The sequence below is a fragment of the Crinia signifera genome, chromosome 6, assembly GCF_055691185.1.
Source record: "Crinia signifera chromosome 6, ASM5569118v1, whole genome shotgun sequence".
Classification (NCBI taxonomy): Eukaryota; Metazoa; Chordata; class Amphibia; order Anura; family Myobatrachidae; genus Crinia; species Crinia signifera.
Window position 1 is genome coordinate 160984434 of NC_139222.1, and position 23980 is coordinate 161008413.

General features: G+C 42.4%; 1 protein-coding gene across 1 annotated transcript in view; it reads right to left on the bottom strand.

The window, feature by feature from the left end:
• The window catches only part of UBE2O (ubiquitin conjugating enzyme E2 O), a 45528-nt gene extending 21613 nt beyond the window's left edge, over nt 1-23915 (bottom strand). The window contains exons 1-12 of the mRNA XM_083147831.1: nt 23407-23915; nt 15094-15153; nt 14899-15009; nt 13697-13794; nt 13005-13068; nt 10835-10978; nt 10515-10624; nt 9536-9686; nt 6732-7195; nt 2270-2424; nt 1665-1777; nt 1418-1546 (exon numbers count right to left, since the gene is read on the bottom strand). Coding sequence (XP_083003957.1) covers nt 1418-1546; nt 1665-1777; nt 2270-2424; nt 6732-7195; nt 9536-9686; nt 10515-10624; nt 10835-10978; nt 13005-13068; nt 13697-13794; nt 14899-15009; nt 15094-15153; nt 23407-23814 — 2007 coding nt within the window. The 5' untranslated portion in view covers nt 23815-23915. The remainder of the gene's footprint in view (nt 1-1417; nt 1547-1664; nt 1778-2269; nt 2425-6731; nt 7196-9535; nt 9687-10514; nt 10625-10834; nt 10979-13004; nt 13069-13696; nt 13795-14898; nt 15010-15093; nt 15154-23406) is intronic.
• Between the last annotated feature and the right edge of the window lie 65 nt (nt 23916-23980).

The following is a 23980-nucleotide window of genomic DNA, read 5'->3' on the forward strand; positions in this document are numbered from 1 at the left end:
ACACCAGAAAATTGGACTTTTGTGCTCACCATAAAAATCACTGTACTCACCATAAAAGTCCATCTACGGGAACATTGTGTTAGCGATTACTGGTACATGTAGAGTGTAGTGTATGGAGTTTGGCACTAAGAGTTAAAACTAAAACTCCTCTAACCCCTCCAACTTACTCCATTTTTGTTCAGCAAAACCTAAAAATGGGAAGAATAGAACAAAGATATAGGGGTGTACTCAATGATTTTTGCAAGCTGTGACAACAAGCAGTGCTGCCTGCTCACTGTCACAGCTCACAGGGTGAGCATTCAACAGACCCCCTGCACACGCCGTTTCCCCCTCGCTAGGTTTTTGTAGCGAGGGGGAAATGGCGTGTGCGGCACCTAAAACAGTGGGCTCCCTACATTAGCCACGAGCCTTGCTGTTTGGGGGAATCCTCACCATCCTCTGACAGCGAGGATTGCCCCGACATGCAGTGCCGGTGCAAGGCACCGGAGCACCCCAGGCGGGAAGGGGGTGGGTGCCCCGTCTCTCACCCGTTCCACGGGAGGGGGGGTGGTTGAAGCGGCGGCTGGAGAGGAGTCTAGCTCCCCGGGGGGGGGGGGGGGGGGGCGCGCAAGTGGGTGGTGGCGGGAGATGCGCCACTCCACAGGGGTAAGGAAGAGAGAGGGGGACTGGAGCAGCATCTTGCTCCAGGGGGGTTTGAGATGCGGCTATGTGCCGCAGCGTAGCTCCAAAGGGGACGGGGGACTGGGTAGAGAGAGGGAGCCGCTCACCTGATCCAGGGGAGGGGGGGCTGCTCCAAGTGGCCGCCCTCCAGTGGCCGGCGCCCTAGGCTGCCTAGTGGTGGCGCCGGCCCTGCCGACATGTTGAATACGGTGAGCAGCCGGCACATTGAATACGGCCCATAGAGATAACCGACACCCAGCTTGCAAAAACTAGAACAAATCAGAGAGGGTTGCAGTATTCCCCCAGATGGTAGTAAGTGATTTTTATGGCGAGTACCAATATTAAAATTTCCTCTATCAATCTGGAAAACAAAACTATCTATTACATGATGAACAGCTTCAATGAACACAACTCAAAAAGTAGACAAGAAATGTGTAAATTTTTTTTTTTAAGTTGGTTGTGGTGGTTTCAGCAATGGAGTGGTTGCCTCTGGAAGTCCTTTTGTGCAGGTATTTATCATAAAAGCATGGAAATGATCACATAAACAGTTGCCAGATGGAGGTAAGATAAATGGAAATGTAAAAATAAAGACATGCGCACAGATATGGAGTTTACAACATTCCTTCATTTCACAAATTATATGTAAAACCCGAATTTCCCAGATCAGGTGGATTTTATCAAAATGCCCCAATGGTTATGGTGGGCAGTAGAACTGGTAAAACATTTTTTAGCAGAGGGGTAGGTAAGGTGTTGTTACCTGGCTGGCATCAGGGACAACAGCAGGGTCTGAGCTCCCAATACGTATCACAATATCGGTTGCTCGAAATCTGAAGTCTGGATGATCTACAATATCATATACACTGACGTCCTCTTCTTCTCCAACAACCTGAAATGGAAAATGTTTTACTCTATGTACATGTACACCTTAAACACACAACACCTTTGCTAGCTGCATAATAAGTCATCTAAACTACTGCTTGTCTGCACATATTCTGCTCACTTACTTCAACATCATTCCCTTCAGCATTCAGTTTGATCCATTTTACAACACAAGTACGTCCTGTATGATCGCCAGACTGCACCACACCATATATGCTGGCATCCTGTCCCGCATGAGCTGTGGAACAAAAACACATTTAGGAGAAACCCCTCTTTTCAAATAGATGACTGGACCACACACACACACACACAACAAATGTAAACGTTATGGGCCCCATACATCAGCAATTAATTGTGACAATCATCCGTTCTGGAGATGATTGTCACAATTAATCTTTAATGTGTGGGGTCCCCCTTTTGACAATCCCAATCAACAATTAATAGGGATCGCCAGTCGATTGCTGAATCAGATTTTTAAACAGATTTTTAAATCTTGTTTTATTGGAGTTTTGTTTTTGTATGTGTGGGCATTCTAACAGGAAAAACCTGCCGATCACTGAAACAAATCTGTAATGTGTGGGCAAGTCAAATAGATTGTAGAAACCATTTATCTGGGCAAAAAAAAAATATCACTGGATCTGGAAAACCATTAATTGCGATTGCTGATGTATGGGGCCCATTACTCAACATGTAAAATATTTTCATTAGGAAGCTAATCAAGTTTACAGACCTCTTTTATCCACCACAAAATCTCCTGGACAGAACTCATTGTTATCCAAGTGCTGAATAGGTATGAGCTCATTGGAGCGAATATTGGTATCTATAGTTCCATCCTGCCACATGACATCAGCAGTAGTCACTGTGGTTATGATTTCAACAGCAACTCTGTAGAAAGACAAGGGGTAGAAAATATTAAACACCAGACAGCAAGTAAATGCACCATAATGCAAAGTCATGACTGTGTGCTATGAAGTTAGATTATGTATATGAAATAGACACACTAATATAACGCAGTAGTACACACTTAATGCAAGGTTTGCCAGGAGCACAAATACACACACACACACACGTATTGTATATATACATACTAGAGAAGAGTGTGGATTATTAGACAATGTCTTGATCATCAATCGGTCAAGAGGGAAAAGGTTGACATGACTTTTCACATATTTTGGAGTCCATGCCGACACCTGTGGACATGCACCCCCATCTGAGGGAGGTGACAAACACCCATCTCGACCCCCTGCAGTTCGTCTACCGAGCAAACAGAAGCGTCAAGGATGCAGTTAAACTAGGGCTGCATTATATCCTGCAACACCAGGATCATCCAGGCACCTACGCGAGGGTCCTATTCATTGACTTCAGCTCAGCATTTAACACAATTGCCCCCGCTATCCTAAAGCCCAAATGTCTCTCCCTAGGAGTTCCAGAATCTATCTGCTCCTGGATTGTGGACTTCCTGACTGCATGGAAACAGGTGGTGAAAGCCGGAGCCTTCACATCCGCCATTCGTACGATCAGCACTGGTGCTACCCAGGGATGTGTCCTTTCCCCCCTGCTCTTCTCCCTCTACACTAAGGACTGCATCTCGAGTGACCAGTCAGTAAAAATCATAAAAATTGCCGATGACACCACCATCATCGGCCTAATCAAGGAGGCAGATGAGTCTGCGTACAGACGGGAAGTGGACAGACTTTCACAGTGGTGCGGCAGAAACAACCTGGACCTAAACCCCATCAAAACAGTCGAGATGATAGTAGACTTCAGGAGAAAACCAAAATGTCAAGGTCCCAATAGTAATTTCAAACAGAGTGGTGTCATGGGTAGAGACCTTCAAATTCCTTGGGACAAAAATCTCTCGCAACCTCAGATGGGAGCCCAACATAACTTCCATTGTCAAAAAGGCCCAACAGCGGCTGTTCTTCCTGGAGGCAACTGAAAAATATTCGACATTTCGCAGGAGCTGCTGCAGCTTTTTTACACCGTTCTATGCTCCTCTATTACAATCTGGTACGGAGGGGCCAATGAATCTGACAAACGAGAAGCAAGCTGGGAATATTGCGGCGGACAAACTCCACCCTGGCCATAACTTGTTTGATATTCTCCCATCAGGTAGATGCTTCAGGTCCCTGCCAAGTACCACAAAAAAAGTACTCCAAGATACTGCTAATCTAACCACCTGACTGCTCTGTATAACCTTGCAAATCACAACATGTGAATTGACATTTGTATGCGCAACTGATGCAATGTATGTATGTCCTGTTATCCCTCGTGTACCATGCTTGAAGCTACACTGTATCCACAAAAAATTCCTAGTATATGAGAGTATACATGGCCAATAAAGTGATTCGGATAACGTATAGCCTTACATGCCTCATGTCGATCTTTTAGGTGTCTACCTTTTTCATGTTGACCTATTGACTGTCCAAGTAGACACTGTAGATGTATTAACTGGAACCACTATAGAAATGGGATTTAGACACTAGGTGAGAAAACCAAAATATAATTGGAGCCTAATTCAGGCCTGGTTGCAAAACACATTTTTTCTCTAATGGTCATTTGCTTTGATCCTGGGCCACAAGGCTTTAGCAATGGGTGGCCTACGGCCAAAGCAAATTATTTATGGTCAAAACAAATGCTAGTGGCTGCCGACCATAATACATGTGGTCCCCCCCCCCCCCCCAATTTTATCAATAAACAAACATTTATACTGGGGTGCCATGAGAAAAATGCTGATACTCTAGGGCAGGCATGTCTAAACTATGGCCCTCCAGCTGTTGTGAAACTACAAGTCCTAATTTGTGTACATTGGCTAAGGTTTGCATAGCTAGACTTTGGATGGATTCATCAGGGCCTGATTTTAAGGCTTGGATTTCCTTAGTAAATGTAACAGTGCTACATGAGAGATATTTGTATATTAATCGCAAAACAGAATCTAAATTTTATCTTATTTGGTCCCGTTGGCTTTCATCAAAATATTCATCGCATAAGATATAATTTTATTAATTAAAGATTAATTATTAATTCATGTGAATTTGATAACGCTATCTGTTCGATTGGAAGATACCACTACTAATGTAACATATAATTTATTACTGTATTGATATGTGTTTTTTTACTTTATTTATTTTATTTAATTTTTTTTTTTTTGATTATTTATTTTATTTATTTTCCCTCAAATTCAATCGATAAAGTAGTTTATGTTTGCTATGTTATTCTGTGTATCGAAAAATTTAAATAAAAATCACTCAAGAAAAAAAAAAAAAAAGAAACTACAAGTCCTATCATGCCTTGCCACAGTTTTGCTATTAGGGAATGCTAAGACTATATCAAGGCATGTTGGGACGTGTAGTTTCAAAATAGCTGGAGGGCCACAGTTTGAACATGCCTGCTCTAGGGTGACGTAATTCAAGAACATTTGGGATCCATTGTCCCTATGGTAGGGAGCAGGTCTTATGCCTAATCACAAGTTTTAAAAGTTAGATGGCAGGCAGAGGAGACATAGGTTTGCCCACAGCCTGCAGGATACATAGGTTCAATCTGTAACATATGACCCTGTGTTAGGAACAAAAGTGAAGAATGAGAATTTAAGGCCCCCCATGCACTAGTGCGCTATGGCCTGTTTTCATGCAATTGCGACGAATTGCATGAAAACATGCGCATCGCAGGTTCTTATCGTGCGATGCAAGAGGCGCTCCCATGTGCTTTCGCATCTCAATTGAATATCTATCGCAATTGCACCTGATGGCGGTGGTGACCACGGGTAACCGCCGACAAGCCGGCGGGGACCCGGGGGAACAGTGCGAAAGGGGACGGGGACGCGCTAAAAATCTAAAGTCAAATCTCACCTTGTGTACACAGCATAAGGGGCCCACTGCTGCAACTGGCACCCTCTTCCCGTCACACACTGCTTCGCCCTGCCTCTCCCGGTCACCCACTCTCATGTTACATATTGTTAACGTCGGTTGGGGTGGAGGTGGGAGGCCCAAATTATATTTTTGAACCTGAGCTTACCACCCACAATGCACCTATCAAATTAGAATCTGCACACAATAAAACCTATGCTTACAGTCCACCACTTAAAGGTCTAATGCCTATAAAATATAATTTAACAGACTCCAAGAGAGAATCATAGGATAGACATGCATGATGGGGTCATGCAGGCCAGCTGCTGAAATTCCTACCAAGAAACCAGGAATTCAACCTCTTGTGTAGCATTGGCGCCAAACTGCAGACTGTCAATCACTGACAGTCTACAGTCTTTCTGCTGCAGACATTGTAGACTTATACTGCACATGGGCAGTACGGGTCCTGCACAAGCACAAAGGACCGAACTGTATGTATGTATGTATGTATGTATGTATGTATGTATGTATGTATGTATGTATGTATGTATATATATATATATATATATATATATATATATATATATATATATATATATATATATATATATATATATATATATATATATATATATATATATATATATATATATATATATCTATATAGAAGAAAAAACCAGAGAGCGCACGATACTGACCGGACTTTTCTGTATGTATATATATATATATGTCACCACTTAGCACAGTTTTGTTTGTAGCCTTCTAGTTTAAATAAAGAAAGTTACATTTACTCTATAACGGGGAGATACATTTGACTGTGTGGGATCAATAGTGAGAATACTGCTAGTGGATTTTTTCTTTTTAAAAGCAATATATATTGATGTTAACTAAGAATAGACTTGCATTTTAAAAAGAAGAATGCAAGATTATTCTTAGTGGACATCAATATATATTACGTTTATCTGCAGTACCCACTCCCATTGGGCCGTGCCACTCCACAACCCCCCCCTTTCACACACATTTTGTATGTGAACCTCATTCACCAACTGGAAGGGTCTTCGCAATCACACAGCTGTACTGCATATACATACATTAATCAAGATGAGGGTTGGGGGAGGAGGCTGGGATACAATAAAAAAAAAAAAAAAAAAAATAGAAGCAAAACATTATATTTGATCATGGTCCTACTATAATCTGACAATTTTATCTGCCAGCCTCCCATATGAAGATTTATTAATGTAATGTTCTATCAAATGAAATCCCGCTGCACAGGAAAAATAAAGATAACTAAGCAACTCTTCTAGAGGGAATGTGGGTAAAGGTTACGGGGTGTCCCCACTTACAAACCTGTCCCCAGTTTTAAACTCTCTGTACACTTTGCTCTTTTTCTTCTTTTTGTGCTTTCTCTTTAGGTTTCGTATAGACAGAGGTATGCTCTTCTTACGCCCAGTCCCACTGCCACTTTTTGAGGATGTTGTAGAGCTGGCAGAAGAGGTCACAGAGCTTGTGTCATCGGTGTCCTCTGCAGCCTCATCATCTGCGTCCTGTTCGCTGGCCTGAAGTGGTAAGTCATGGAACATCTCCCGAACGTTGCCTAGCAACTGGTCTTGGGCACAACACTCATCAGAGCTTTGCACTTTCCTCAACTCTTTGCCATGGGTATTTTCATCATCTGGCACTGCGCTTTTCTCAGTCTCCTCAGGTACTAGAGAATTGGCAGAGTTTCTTTTTAGCAATTCTGCTGGCTTAGAAGGCTCTTGGGTGCATACGATAATCTTTACAATTTGCTTTTCCTGTAACTTGTCCATTTGCTGCAAAGAAAAAAGGTCAGCCAGGTTTACAACTGCATTTCAAATGCCATCACGTTCAATATAGTTACATAGATACATAGTAGATAAGACTGAATAAAGACTTGCGTCCATTGAGTTTAACCTAGGTTTTAATAGCTTATCCTTTGTTATATAGTATATTCTGATATTTTTAAAGACAGCTTATGATTCTTATTAGTACCCTTGGATGTTTTTAACCAATAAATGTTTGTCCAACCTTATTTTAAACGTATTTGTGTCAGCCGAAACCACCTCTCCAGGAAGAGAGTTCCATCGTTTGACTGCTCTGACCGTAAAGAAAATTTTCCTTCTAAGGGAACAAAATCTTCTTTCTTCCAATCTAAACTCATGCCCCCGTGCCCTAGACTCCTTCCTTGCAGTAAAAAGGGTGCTCGACAGTTCCTTATATTGGCCCTTGATATATTTGTACATGTTGAGCACGTCCCCCCTTAAATGTCTCTAGTGTAAACAGTCCCAAATTGGAATAGTTAAGTTATTTTATACATTTACTAAAGGTTTAATATAAATCATAATTGTATGCGTTCTAGAGCAGGCATTCCCAATCTTGGCCACTTAACATCCAAGTTTCAGAACAAAATACTGAGGCACTCAGTCACCTGTACCCATGCAGGGCAGTCACTAAAACCTGGACTGTAATGCTGTGTACATACTGGCTGATATATTGACTGTTCAATTTATATCAATGGTCTGTCGGCCAGCATGTACCAGCGACATGCATGTGAACACAGCTGATGGATCTAAAAATAGGTTGGCTCTTCATGCTGCAGGATTAGACCGTGATTGGCAGCACTGTAGGTGGGGCAAGTGAACAGTTCTGATTTTTTTTCCAGTTGTCTGAATGCTGCATAGTGTGGCGTTCATGTAGACAGCAGACCATTACTGATGGTGGTGAAAACACTGGCTTCAGTGATCCCAACCTGCCACTCAATATCTTAATCGTTTCTCGAGAACGGTAGCAGGCTAATGGAGGAGAAGGTAATATTGTCCATGCCACAATTTCAGACAGTTATGGTGTGTACACATGGTCGACGGCCGTGCTATTCAATCAGATCGGGCTCAAATCGCACGGCAAGCCAGAAGACACACCAGCAATATTGACTGTATAGTACAGATCTGTACTCTATAGCCAATGCAGCCATGTGTATCTGGCTTTCATTTGTGCTGTACAGTAGCACGCATCGGGCTCGCAAGGATAAAAAAACCTGTGCAATCCTGATGAGATTTTGACTATATAATCAAAATCGTATGCTAAATTGTACCATGTGTACACACCATTACACGATAGCCTGATGTATATTCCATTCTCTACGATTCTAAAAAATAAATACACAACTACTTAATAGGAATAATAATCAGGAGTAATCAGTGGGCAGAGGTATTTAAAGCCTATACGGCATGTGGGAAACTCTGAAGTGTATGAGGCATCTTATCTGAGAACATGCAGGGTCCTTGTCTTACATTAATACCCCTTTTACACGGATATAAATATCCCGTGTTATCGCACATGAATGTGCACCGAAATTACCCAGGTCAAGCGACCCAGCATTTCAACACGGGCAGCTAGCAGGGTTAAACACGGATTCAACCCAGCTTGTGGTGCAGGGTAAATGGGTAACATGGTACCCAGGACCTGTTCACAGCAATGATACGGCTGATGCTGGGAGATCATCAATTCTTGCAGGAGCGGCTCAGGACCAGTCTCTGGTGACATCACCCACCTGGCAATATGCCAGATAGGGGCACCAGTGCAAAGGGTGTCACAAGCTGGGTCGCACCCAGGTACAAACTTCCAGATACAACCAGGCTAAAATCAGTGTAAAAAGTGGAATAAATGTTTTTATCTTCATTATGAGATTATGGGTATGGCCCTTGAGGTCTTCAGGTTTTCCATCACAGGTATGGAGGATTGAGAGTGAAGAAAACCTCTCTATGCAACACTTTAGGTGATTAGGTGCAATGCGTGAAAGCAAAAAACACCTTATATTTACAGCAAAACTAAACACCACAACTCTAGAACACAAATCATCATGCTGGAGGAAGGGGGATGTTTATATTGCATTAGCACTTCTAATAGTGGGGCAGATGTATTAAGCCTTAACAAGAGATAATTGCAAGGGTGATAGAGATAAATGTCCAGCCAATCAGCTCCTTACTGACTTTTTTCAAACACAGCCTGTAACATGGCAGTTAGCAGGTGATTGGCTGGACGTTTAACTCTCTTTATCACCCTTGCATTTATCTCTTGTTAAGGATTAATACATCTGCCCGAGACAATGAAATTTTAGCATGTGCTAAATATACCTTTTTTGTGCCAGTCACTGCCCCGAGAAGGCAGCTTTTCTCAAGGCTTTCACACAAGACTCTAGTAGGTTCCACCATGTTTGGAAAGATATATAGGAATCGCTCTCCCAGTTGCCTCTGTGTGTGGTCAAATGAGCCCATCCGCTTTACCCTGAGACAAAAAGTTAGAAACACAATCAGCACTGAAATCTGACAACCAACAATGATCTTTGTACAGTTATCTAAAGTGGTACCACAACCAAAGTTAAGTTAAACACAGTTCAATACATAAAAGTTACCAATACATAAAAACTCCACAGCTTCTAAAGAAGAGACATCGCCATTCAATTCAAGATGACAGACATGAATTTCCACATATTCAGACCAACAAAGCCAAGGTTTGTCATTAGTATTGGGGTAAATAGGACCAATGAAGCAATACATTTCAAGATTACAGCAGTCAAACAGCGAAGCGCGACATCAATACGCAATTTGTATACACCCAAAATAGTGATTAGTAGGTTGGAAAGATCTGGTGTTTAAATAGAAACAGTCACTGTACCAACATGGACAATATAGGTTTGAGAACATTTGAATGAATATTTAAAAGGGGAGAGGTGCAGAGTAAAGAATTTCACAAAGTGGTTTGAAATATAATTTTTTTCCAGCTATATAGTATTAGAGTACTCTGCAAAGAGTGTTATCGGGGATATAGTGAGAATGTGATTAATAAATGAAAACTACTAGGAGGGTCCAGGTGACCACCTTCCCTGTCATTTTGTTCCCTCAAACTGCTGTAAATGTTTAATGAAACAGGACTGTGTAGGCAATATTTATATGCAAAGCTACTGCAAACAGAAGATTGTACCGAAGGGCAACAGATTACCACACTTGTTAATAAAGTCACTCGTTACGCCACTGACGTGACCAAAAAAAGAGGTAGGGAGAGGCCATCTTAAGAGTAGTATTCATACTAAAAACCTACTAGTGGATTACTCACTTGTGCAAATATTCTTGGGTTATAACAGAGGATGGTGGGTCCATCGAGTCTGTACCCCCAAGACAAAAGCTTTTTGTTATCCAGGTTACTCTCAATTCAGTTACTTGTACCTGGATGGAGCATAACAGAAGGATATAGTAAGATGACAAAGAATGGAGGATGTGGTAGGGAAAAGGTGTACATTAGTAAACAGCCAGAACAATGAAGGACACAGAGATGAAACAAAGCAAGCAGCACCAAGCAGGGTAGGTGGTAGAGGTAGTTTTGACAGTGGAAATAAATACTGCCATAAAAGTCAAAATATCCTACATGTTGCTTACCTCTTCAACACCCACGCGGAACTTGCTCTTAGCACTCAGAACTGGTTTCACCCCAGACAGCCACTGCACATTTGAAAACACTTTGGACGGTCCAATAAGCAATTGGCCAGGATAGAACCCGTAAGAGTCATCAAAAAATAAACCCTTTTGATAAAAAGAAAGCCACATAAGCATAAACAATACATTCTACACAACTAACATACAGCAGAATGTGACTAAAGTAGAAGTCATCCCCAAAAGCATTAAATATTGCAAGAACAAAACATGAGGTCTTGGGTTTCTGCCTTGTACACACAGTGGTCAGGCTCACCGTCTCCATATTAATGCAAAGATTTAATATGAACATGACAAAATTGCTAACTATGTTACAGCAGTGTGCAAAGCACCCGAAGAATGAAATGCTAATTAACGGTATGCTTTTGGTCACAGTGGTTTCTGTAGACTATTGAGAACATCATTACTAGACCCATTTAAATCATATACCTAGCAGTGCCATTTGCAGATTACCAAAGTAGAGGAGATCTGGAATCTAGTAGAGATGTCGTTGTTTGAGCCCTGCAGTCTCTCAATGAGAGGAGTTGCTTGAAACATTTCAAATTGAATTGTAGGATGTGTAGCCGGTTACTGCTTTCACATCACACCTAATTGTGCCATTCCATTATAAAGTCCATGCCACTAAGCTTCAATGCTTGGAACATGCAGCCGTTTTAAAGGCTACTGTCAAGTCATATAGGCTATATGGAAATGTGAGTACAAAGGGCAACTGCACTAGTGGCATTTACACTAACACTAGAACTAAACATTTAAGGCCTGTGTGGGGTCTGGGCAGCATTTAGCACCTGGGGGGTGTGGGTGCAGCGTCACAGCAGGGTGGGCAGTCCACAGTGTCCGGAAATTGCTGAGCAGACACTGCAGACAATGGCGGCAGAATTTGAGAGAAAATTTCAAAAGATAGGCCGGCCGCTGAGTGCTCTCTCAAGCAATCAGCGGCATCGCTGCAACACTGCTGTGAAATGGTCTTCAACATACTCCAATTCATCTGAGGGTCCCTCTCCATCACTAAAGCCTGCTTGGGATCTGGACTTCTTGGTATAATGCATCTGAAGAAATTCCTCTTTAGACACAAAGGACTGTTTCAACCAATCCATAAGGTTTTTAAGTATGTGTGATTGTTCCACTTTCTCAGTCAGCTTAACCTGAGCAGTTTCACAATCCGCAAAGAAAGTTTACTTTTCAGCACAACAAATATCTTGTCACATCCCATACATGTATTGGATAGGTATTTCATTTTTGCTGTCCTCTTATGAACCAGAGAAGAAGGCACACTAAAAGAAACTGCACCTAACCAAGTATCTAAACATCTAAATTCTAATGCCCATGAAACCAAAGGGCTTAACTCACAGGGGCATTATCCAGCTTATGGAGAGAAGGCAGATCCATCTTGCTGGGTAACACAGGCTGACACTATGCAATGTAACACAGGCAGTATGCAGTCTATTCAGGCTTTAAATTTGGCCTTTAACCCAGGCACTCATTACCCAGGTAATCATTGCCAGGGTAATAACTTTATGGCAGGTAACTTTTTAAATGCAAGGAGGCAGAAATCTCTTAAAAGGCCACACTCTTCTCCCCAGGATTCCACCACAGCCAGCTCCTGCTGGATAGAGGTAACCCTGCTTGAAATAAAATTAACAACCCTACTCTGTCCTGACTAGAACGGAGACAGGAGAAAAAGGCACAGGGGAGAAGGAGGAGGGGACTATTATACCTAAGGTGGGCGGTCCCAGAAAAATATCCTTAACTAGGAGGAGGGTATTATCCCAGTGTCATGGCTACCATGGAGATCATAAAAGAAAAACCATTATACACTGCAGGTAGGACAGATGAAACATGTGTAAGATTTGGGAGGGGTGTGCCCAATCTAAAGTTTAAATTGCTGCCTAAAAATAGCAGTGCAACATTTTAGGCTACATGGACAGGATTTACAATGCATGCAAAATAAAAGGTATAATTTAACATGGTTTGCAGTTAATTGCTCTTTTTGTTTAACTCCCAACTCAGAATCAGACCCTTAAGTCCTGCTTAAAATTCAAACTAGCTTTCACTCAGAACTGGCTGTGAAGATTTGGTACCATTAGACTTTACTGCATTCCATGCATCAGATAATTACCGAGTCACTGGCATGGGGACAGACATCGTATAGTTTAGAAGAATCTTCTGTGCTCATGGAACACCTGCAGCAGGAGTATGGGAAGAAGAGATGGTGAACAGGCATGCACAATGTGAAAATGTATCCTTAGTATTACACCACAACAATTAGCATGGTTCTGTGCTAGTTACAATAGGGCATTCTCCATATACCAGGCATTGCCAACCTCTGTCCCCAAAGCGCACTAACAATCCAGGTCGTAGATAGCTCTGCTTGAGCACAATTGTCTTTAGGAGTACCTCAGTTATGCTAATTTAACCACCTGTGCAGGATGAATATCACAAAAAACCTGCAATAGTAAGGGGACCATACATCTACAGGCTCAATACCTTGATTTGTGTTTATTGATGATCGGTGATCCTTTGGCAGATAGGAACATTAAGCATTTTTTTTTTTAAAGGATAATAGGACAAATCACGAACATGAGCAATATACCAATAGCTGAAAACTAGGCTAGATCCATCTCTCCCACAAATAGATGTAGCAACCATTGCAGATGTATTATACATGGTTTTAATAATCGCCAATCCCACATTGTGACGGTCAATGTATCGGGGTGGGGATTGTCCCAATACACTACAAGTGTATGGGCCCCATTAGTGAGAACTGAGGTTGGGAATGCCTGCTCTATACACTAGATAGGATAAGTGTACCTGGCTCCATTAGACAGCTTCAGTATAACCTGGTTTTTGAGGTCATAAACTTTCCCAAGCCAGCAGTCATAAGCAATGTAATCCCCGTACATGATAGGCTGAAAAAGGAAATACTAGAGGTTAGACTCCGTATACTGTAAATATTCAACCTTCATTTTTAAACAGGCCCATTTTTTTTTTTTAAGTCTTATTAATTTGCCCTGCCCCTTTTAAATGTTATATTGAGCGCCTTTCTATAGTTGAGCCGACAGCCGGTCTCAGAGGTCGTGTGATCGGGCTGTGCCACTCACCTCTACAGAGAATAGTTTGTCAGCTCTTCCAGGAACAGCCCCCACCTCAGCCTCTCCCACCATCATGGCTGTAACTGTGCGAAGTTTGTATATTCTCCCCGTACTTGTGTGGGTTTCCTCCCACAATCCAAAAATATATTGGTAGGTTAATTGGCTCCCAACAAAATTAACCCTAGAATGTCTGTGTGCACATGTGTGGTAGGGAATATAGATTGTAAGCTCACTGGGGCAGGGACTGAGGTGAATGTTCAAATATTCTCTGTAAAGCGCTGTGGAATATGTATGCGCTATATAAGAAACTGTTAATAAATGAATAAATAAACCAGTCTACCACATCATGTGAAAAAGAAGATGGTGCAACATACAGTATAGATTACAATTTCAGAATTCTAAATACGGCCATAGAGAGATAGCTTATGTAGGGCCCCATACATCAGCAATCACAATTTATGGATTTCCAGATATTGGGATTTTTGGGCCAGATAAATGGATTTTACAATCTATCTGACTTTGCCCACACATTACAGATTTATTTCAGTGATCGGCAGATTTTTTCAACTAAAGATTGCATCTTCATATCTGGAAATTGCCCCAATCGATTGTCATTTCAGCTGTTCATAATGTAAATAGATGAAGAAGACGAATTGGGAATGCCCACACATATAAAAAAGATCTGCAGATAATACCAGATTATTAAGCATGTTTAAAAACCTGATTAAGCAATCGATTGGCGATTTTGATTGGGATTGCCAAAAGGGGGAGCCCACACATCTAAAATTAATTGTGGCAATCATCTCCATATCTGAAAATTGTCACAATTAATTGCTGATGTATGGGGCCCTTTAACTGGCATTTCTTGCTAGGCAGTTTGAAGATGAAATGTGATCAAGATAGAATTTATGGACATCTCACCCATATATGCTGCAGTTCCTTGCTGTTGACAGGATGAAGGAAGCAGTTGGTTCCCACCACTTTCACCATGCAGTCTATGTTCACATCTATAACAGTGCCACACTGACTGTCCTATAAAAGATCACAATAAATCAAGGTAATCAGAGGAAGCCCGACACTGAGCAGGAGACATGTAATAAAAGTTCGGTTACCCACCTTCGAACTCACGCGACGAACAACATCTCTGGGCACCAATGACCGATCCTCCAGTTTTAACTACAAGAAATAAGAATTTTGCGGCTCAGGTAAATGCAGTATTTATAGATTATAATTAAGTAATGTAACCAATAGCTACAATATCCCAAAAGCTAGTATACTATGTAGCATTCATATATAATTGCATCCCATCAGGACTGTCCTATAACCTGGTGGGACTGCCATGCTATGGAATTCTATCCTTATGTATCCCTCCTATTATGCCTATGGATTGTAAGGTTGCGAGCAGGACCCTCCTACCTCCATGTTGGTTTGTTTCTACACAGTTTAATCACCATTGTTTCCAATTGTATAGCGCAACGGAATATGCTGCGCTATATAAGAAACTGTAAATAAATAAATAGCACTACACGGATCAATTATTTGGGGCAAAAAAACATTTCTCAAACGTATCTTGTATTATGCATAGAAGGCACCGCTATAGCAATACATTTGCATGAAGATGTTCATATGGACAATTAAAATTATCATTCAACTTATCATTAACAAATAATATAGTAATACAGGGCGAGTCACAATAATGCACAGGTTAACAAAAAAGGCAAGTTTTAGTATATAATCTAAGTGCATGCAATACATTTTACTTTCAATTGGTTTTGCATAGGATTTCATCCAGATGGTGGCTCTCAGTTGTGATACATACCTGTAGTCCATTTGTGAAAGTGAGCTTTCACGATATTTAACTAAACTTCAATTAATTGACTTGGCTGTATTTGTATTTATACTAAAAGAACAGTCATGAGCGATGCTGGCATTTTTAGCGGATATTTTGAAGAGCGCACACAGCAACGTTGGAACTCAAAGGGTTAATGACAGTGTCCGGGAGAACCAGATGGCAAACGCTGCTCTGCTCATTTCCAGAAATCCACTCCTAATTGCAATGAGAATCAAGGCAACCAGTGGTGGCTGCTACCTGCGGGATGCAGTGCAGATCACACATTCCATGGAGGGGGGGGAAGGCGGAGTCTAACTCTGAGTGCCAACATCTGTGAGATATGTTCAAAATATCCGTTAAAAATTTCAGCAGTGCTCACATTTGTTATATAAATAAAAAATAAATAAAAAAAGTTGTGTAAAAAAAAGATTATATTTCCTATACAAGATAAGAGTAAAAAGGTTTGCATGGCAATTTTCACACCTATTTTGTTAAATTCACTTGACATTCAAAGGGTTCACAAATACTGTATACATGTAATGTATGTAATATATGGTTAAGTAGTGCCACTGTGCTTCACTGAGCTGCTGCTGCCCAGGAGTCCATTCAGATTGTCCATATAAGCCCACCTCCAGACTCCTATGATTCTAGCCAATGGGAGTCTGGGGGTAGGCTTAGAGGAGAAACGAAGCCAAATGTGGCGTCCGGGTAGTAGAGCGACTGATGTAAAACACATTGCTGCTTACCACCTGGGACAGGCAGGACAAATATCCCATCTATGTTTGTGTTAAATGTCCCCACTGGCAGCAGCTACCACAGCAGGCCATCATCTGGACGATATCCTACTGAAAACCAATTGAAAATAATCTAAAAGTTCATGGGATACAGTTTATGTACTAACATTTTGAGTAACATATACCATGCCTTTGTTAAACTATAAAATTGGAGAGTTTTTTTTTTACTCATAGGCGAGTAAAACTAGAAACTAGAGAAGGGACAGTAAACTGTACAACACAGGGAAACATGGACAGTGAAATTGTTAACATTACTGCCCCACAGCACTGAGGCCATGGGTTCAAAGCCCACCTTACGCCCTAACTGTGTGGAGTTTGTATATTCTCCCTGTGCTTGCGTGGGTTTCATCCAGGTACTACGGTTTCCTCCCACAATTCAAAAATATACTGGTAGGTTAATTGGCTCCCAGCAACATGAATCCTAGTGTAAATGCATATACTGTTCACACTAGACTTTTAGCAGCCCTGCCTGATCTTTCAAGGGCAAAATGCACCCTGCCCCTCTACCAGCGCCCTGTTAGAATAGCTTATGTTAGAATAGTGGTGTCAGCTGGCCCGGCCCTGACCTCTCTCTCATGATGCCCCCGTACCCCGGCGCTGCCATGCCCTGATCCTAAAAGGATCACTATGTGTATATATGCAAATGTTGTAGGGCAGGCATGTCCAAACTGTGGCCCTCCAGCATTTCCTTATAACAAAACTGTGGCAAGGCATGATGGAACATGTAGTTTCACAACATCTGCAGGGCTATAGTTTGGACATGCCTGTTGAAGGGAATATAGACTGTTACCAACATTGGGGCAGGGAATGATGTGAATGGCCAAATACTCTCTGTAAAACGCTGCGGAATATGTATGCACTTTATAAATAACTGATAATAAATAAAGCATGACTGTCAGTAAACCACACTGTCCCTTAGGGAGAGAATCCTAAGGGGTTTTTTTTCCATACAGCACAGAGATCACTAGCATCTGCTAATGTGATCTACAATGCAGCACGGACAATGGCTTGTTAAACAAAAAGCAATTTGGGCATTTAACAAAAGGTGAGTTGTGTTTCATTCTTTGACTGGTTCTCTCTGGAACTGCTGACTGCATTAGTAATAGAATCAATTTCTGTGGTGTGAAAATGTTAGCGCTGCTCTAGCTGGAGTTATGGGCTGCTTGCCAGAATACTCCTAGGACACAATGCAGACAAACTGCATCAAAGGGGAGTATACTCCCTGCACCTTCTCTCTGACATGACACTACAGAACCACATGGAACACTCTACATTGAAACAGACAATTGTAACAAACCTCATACAATCCACAAACAGCTGCTCTGTAGAACCCAAGCTTTTTCCATCAGGATTCTCATTCCTAGGGTGTGCTTTATGCTGTGTAAATGTTACAGTTAGGTAGTTGTTTAATTCCCTATCTATAAAGCACTGCATAGGATGGCATGGATCAAACACTGCAAGGACATTTCAGCTACTCTATCAATCAGCCACAATGTCTTAAGTAGTCCTTTATGTATAGTGCCACAGTTCTTGTTACATCAGTAATAGGAAATAAACTAAAGTGGCAGCATGGAAAAAATAGGCATTAATGATCAGTTATGAAAGTAATATCCAAAGAATTATGGCACAATAACAAAATTACTTTGTATTAAATTTTGCTGTAAAATGTCAATAACAGATTACATCATTAACAATTTTCCCCTTACACTGCCTACGCCAAACGATATAGTGCATGCACACTGTACAATATTGTTCAGCAGCCTCCTGGAGTATGCCGTCATTGTTCAGACAACAGAGGGGGGTCGTTAATGATGTAATCTGTACTCAGACCAGGCCTGGCCAAACTGTGGCACGCCAGCTGTTGTGAAACTACATATCCCAGCATGCCTTGCCATGGTTTTAGCATTCCCTAATAGCAAAACTGTGGCAAGGCGTGATGGGACTTTTAGTTTAACAACAGCTGGAGGGCCATAGTTTGGCCATGCCTGCAGTAGAGGATATACATGATTATATAATTAATGATGTCACTATCGTGCATAATGTTAAATAATATTATATAGTGTTTAATGATCTTTGCGAGGACATTCTTATGCAAATTCCCCTTATCTACTACCCTTTCTCTGAAAGTTATTTCAAAAATTGTGTGTGGAGGCAGTGCCATAACTAGAAACTGTGCACACATTGTGCCAGGTATATGTAGACACACCAGGTACATAATATCCACAGGAGTATCTCCCCTTATGCACATCATGCCCACAGAACTAGTGATGCTTATGCCTTCAATACCCACAGGAGTAGGGTAGTGTCCCCCTTCCCCCCCTTTCAGCCATGTCACCATTGGGTCACTTACCAGTGCCCACTGCTGCTTGCCAAACTGTCCTAGTTACAAAGCGTTACAGCGCATACACTCAGTGCTGCACCGTGTTCCCCAGGTGGCAGATCCTCAGAGCACTGCCTGCCCAGCAGAGCCTTGAGTCTAGGACACAGAAGCAAAGCCTTGAGTCTAGGACACAGAAGCAAAGCCTTGAGTCTAGGACACAGAAGCAAAGCCTTGAGTCTAGGACACAGAAGCAAAGCCTTGAGTCTACGACACAGAAGCAAAGCCTTGAGTCTACGACACAGAAGCAAAGCCTTGAGTCTACGACACAGAAGCAAAGCCTTGAGTCTACGACACAGAAGCAAAGCCTTGAGTCTACGACACAGAAGCAAAGCCTTGAGTCTACGACACAGAAGCAAAGCCTTGAGTCTACGACACAGAAGCAAAGCCTTGAGTCTACGACACAGAAGCAAAGCCTTGAGTCTACGACACAGAAGCAAAGCCTTGAGTCTACGACACAGAAGCAAAGCCTTGAGTCTACGACACAGAAGCAAAGCCTTGAGTCTACGACACAGAAGCAAAGCCTTGAGTCTACGACACAGAAGCAAAGCCTTGAGTCTACGACACAGAAGCAAAGCCTTGAGTCTACGACACAGAAGCAAAGCCTTGAGTCTACGACACAGAAGCAAAGCCTTGAGTCTACGACACAGAAGCAAAGCCTTGAGTCTACGACACAGAAGCAAAGCCTTGAGTCTACGACACAGAAGCAAAGCCTTGAGTCTACGACACAGAAGCAAAGCCTTGAGTCTACGACACAGAAGCAAAGCCTTGAGTCTACGACACAGAAGCAAAGCCTTGAGTCTACGACACAGAAGCAAAGCCTTGAGTCTGAACACAGAGAGGGAGCACCGATCAACATCAGCTCAGTGCTCCCTGTGTCCTAGACTTGGCGCTTTGCTCGGAAGGCGGCACAGTGACTGAACTGATTCGCCAGCTGCAAAGTGCAGTGCGGACTGTCAGTGTCACACCTGCTGCAGGCTAGATGTGTGCCAGCCGTGTGGCCACTGTGCAGACGCATTGTGGGCAAGGCACTGCTAGCACACACCTAGTTATGGTGCTGTTTGGAGGGAGGTAGGTTCAATAGAATGTGAGGAAAAATGACATCACATAAAGGGTAGTGGATAAGTGGAAAAGCCTCCCATCAGAGGCGGTATAAGCTATAAGAATATCCTTACAAAAGACCTTATGAACAAATAGGGTTGAATTTATAAAAGTTTCAGACTAGAGAGGGTTATCTGCTGTCAAATTCTCTATATATTCCCTAAACCACTACACTCAAAATACAGCTATATTTGTTTATTAAAAAGTCCCCTGGTATTTATATACTGAGGGGTATATTTATTAAGCTCGGTGAAGTGATAAACTGTCTGGTTTTTATCACCGGTCAATCAGCTCCCACCTGTCATATTTCAAATCAAGCCTGTAACTTCACAGGTAGGAGCTGATTGGCCTGTGATAAAAACCAGACAGTTTATCACTTCACCGAGCTTAATAAATCTACCCCTAAATTAGAAGAGTGAGTGAGTGTGTGTGTGTGTGTGTGTGTGTGTGTGTGTGTGTGTGTGTGTGTGTGTGTGTGTGTGTGGGGTGCTGCTTAACCCTCTGAGTGCCAATATCTGCTAAAAATACCAGCATTGCTCAGATTTGCGATATAAATTCAAATAAAAGTGTAAATAAAGATTATATTTCAAAACTACAGGTTATTATGCTGAATAAAAATGTTTGCTTGCCAATTTCCACACCTATGTTGACTAATTCGCTCAGCACTCAAATGAAAAATTATACTCTGCAAGAACAAAAGCTTTAAATAACTGCATTTTAGAACTCTCAACATGCAAACAAATAAGTGCCAGACACTCTTTATAGGCTGAATATAAGCATCTCTACAGAAACGGTGTGCAGAAAAAAAAAAATGACTGTGGGTGAAATATGCATTTTGTCCATTACTGAAAACAGAAGCGTGACCCGTGCATACACTTCTGACCTCTTCATGACATAAGAGTATGGGAAATGGAAGAAACACCACTGAGAATAGATCAGGGATAATACCACTTAAAACTGCATGGCGAAGCAGACAGGAGTGATATGAGGCTATTGGTTTCATACTGATGTGATTGTTTCTGCACACCCACGTGATGTGCACACTGCAATGTACCGTTATCCCCCACCCATTATTTTAACCAATTCACTTCTGTAAGCCAGATCAGTCTATAACAATTATATGAATATTTGACAGTAATTGAAGCAAAATAATGAACAGGGTTGAATTTAGACCCAGTAGTCACGGGATAAATAAAACAAAAGCGGTGGCTGGGCTTAACATGCATTAGGAGAAAATACGACAACATTATTTTCATTACAAATTGTAATGACTTATCGTCTTACTTTGTACATGATGTTGTGACTTATGTTCTTTCAATACAAAGGGGTGCATTATGCAACATCTCTAAGAGCATTTTGACTGAGGACATCCAAAGGGCCTTAATTTGGTACCAATAGGTCACAGAGTACCCCAATAGCTGTATATAGCGGCACTAGATTACTTGGGATAATTCCATGCTCAATTCTTTGCCCAAAAGGTGACATTTCAAGGTGCATCTGGGACTTCAAAGGTCACTGGCAGAAGGAATCTAACTGCTTTGAACTACAGGAGCTTAATTGATTAAATATATTTGCCTTAAATGTCGTAGCAATGAAACAGTAATGGTGTGTACACACGGGCACAATATGGCTTCCGATGTTGCAGATATAGTGCACATCGGAAGCCATATCACATGCCGATTGTGTACTTTTTAGGGCTAACGAGCCCGATGCGCGCTCCCGAGTGAGCACAAATCGGCAGCGACATAGTGAGGGCAGGCAAGACTATATAGTGCAGATCTGCACTATATAGTCTTTGTGCCTTTACTCACATAGCTCCGGCGGCCGCTTCTCCTGGGGCTGCAGCGCAGTGACCCGGTCCAGGAAGTCCACCGTATAGAGGAGGGCGGGGGGTGTGGCCTCTGATATATGCATGGGGGGCGGCAGGGGGGAAGCTCTTGCTGTGCCGCGGCCCTGAAAGTCGCAGCACCCTGCCAGGCACCTGGTGACAGGTATTGGTACTGTCCTCTCCTCTCCTTCATGCCGTGTGATGCAAGTCCCGATGCGATCAGATCGCATCGGGACTCGCATCGCACGGCATGTTGACCGTGTGTACACACCTTAAGAAAAAGAGCCATTGTCCTAACTACAGCATTATGTGAACCATACACTGTGTCTGCAATAAAACATAAGAAACAGGGCAACGGGGGCATTCTGGCTGGTTCGGAAAAGCAAACTCTCTCTGCAGGTGGGGCAGATGTAACATGTGCAGAGAGTTAGAATTGGGTGAGTTATTTTGTTTTTGTGCAGAGTAAATACTGTCTGCTTCATATTTACACTGAAATATAGATGACAGTTTGAACACACCCCCACCCAAATCTAACTCTCTCTGCATATGTTACATCAGCCCCACCTGCAGTGCACATGGTTTTGTCAGATAAAAAAAAAAAAAGAGTTTGCTTTTACAAACCAACCTGAATCACTCCCAATGTGTGATGTGGACAGGGAACCAGCTTACTAGAGCTTCTGACACTAATGGAAGCAAGATGACATGATTACTTACTTTATGTACTTTATTAATAGAAATGCCCAGAAAGCCTCTGGCAAACGCAGATGAATAAAACATCGGCGAGTGACTAATTATATATATATATATATATATATATATATATATATATAGATATAGAGAGAGAGAGAGAGAGAGAGAGAGAGAGAGAGAGAGAGAGAGAGAGAGAGAGAGACAGATTGTCTCTCCATAATAGCGCTCGGCAAGTCCTAAACTTATATTAAATATGGTAATAATGGGGGAAATTTAGGAAGATGGGAGTTCTATTTCACATGGGATGTTGCTAGGTCAAGCAGATACTAGCTATTATCTTCTAGGATGTTCTAAATTAAGTACACTCTGATTGGTTGCCCATAGCAACATACCATGTGAAATAGAACTTCAATCCTCGTAAATTTCCCCCATCAAGTCTTCTTGTTATAAGGACTTCTATTTTAGCATCATTTTACTGCTAGGCTTAGGGGGAAAAAATAAATAAAAAATTATATATATATATTTTCATTCTTTTTTTGCTTCACATTCAAAACTAAATATTCTAGTACGATGATCCAGCTATCATCTATACTGTCAGTTATAAGCTATAGCGTGGGCAAGTCCACATTTATGCACTGTTTTACCTTTTAAAGAAAACTTACAATGAGCCCTGCTCCCATGTGGCCGGAGTACCCACTACCCTGTTCACCTATCTCCATGCTGTTACCCATCACACTGCAGCTAACTCACAGGGCAGTGTAATTCCCACATCTTGCCTCCTTACACGACTAATCACACAGCCCGTTACCTTGGTCTCCTTTACATCCTGTCTGATCCCCTCTGGGTACCACTGCACCCGCACGTAGCCCCTCCGAAGCGGGCCGAATCTGCTAGCCTCTCCAGCAGTGTCCGATCCGGGGCTTCCTTGTCCTGGCACACCCGCTTCGCCGCCGCCACCACCACCACCACCACCACCTCCTTTCCTGCGGCCCCCACCGGCCTCCTCTGCTTCCACTACCACCTCATCCTCCTCCTCGGTCTCAGTGTCCTCCCCATGGATGAGTCTCACCAGGCCGAAGCGGCTGTGACCTCGGTAGCTACCAAACACCAAGTCATGGGAGAAAAGGAGCCGCTGGGAGCCATCTGTCCCCTGCGGCGGGTGAGGGTCTTCGGAACCAGGAGAGGAGGGAGCTGCTGTGGCCTCGGGATCCGCCATTATTGTTGTCCGGAAGAGAACAGAGGAGCTGCCGCCGGCCTGGGCGGTTACCTAGGAGAGGACGGCGTAAGGGCGAGCTGACATCACCACGCCGCACGTCGTTGTCAAGGTACAGGGATGCTATTGCTAGGGAAACCCTAGGACCTGTTACCAGGGGACCTGCTGC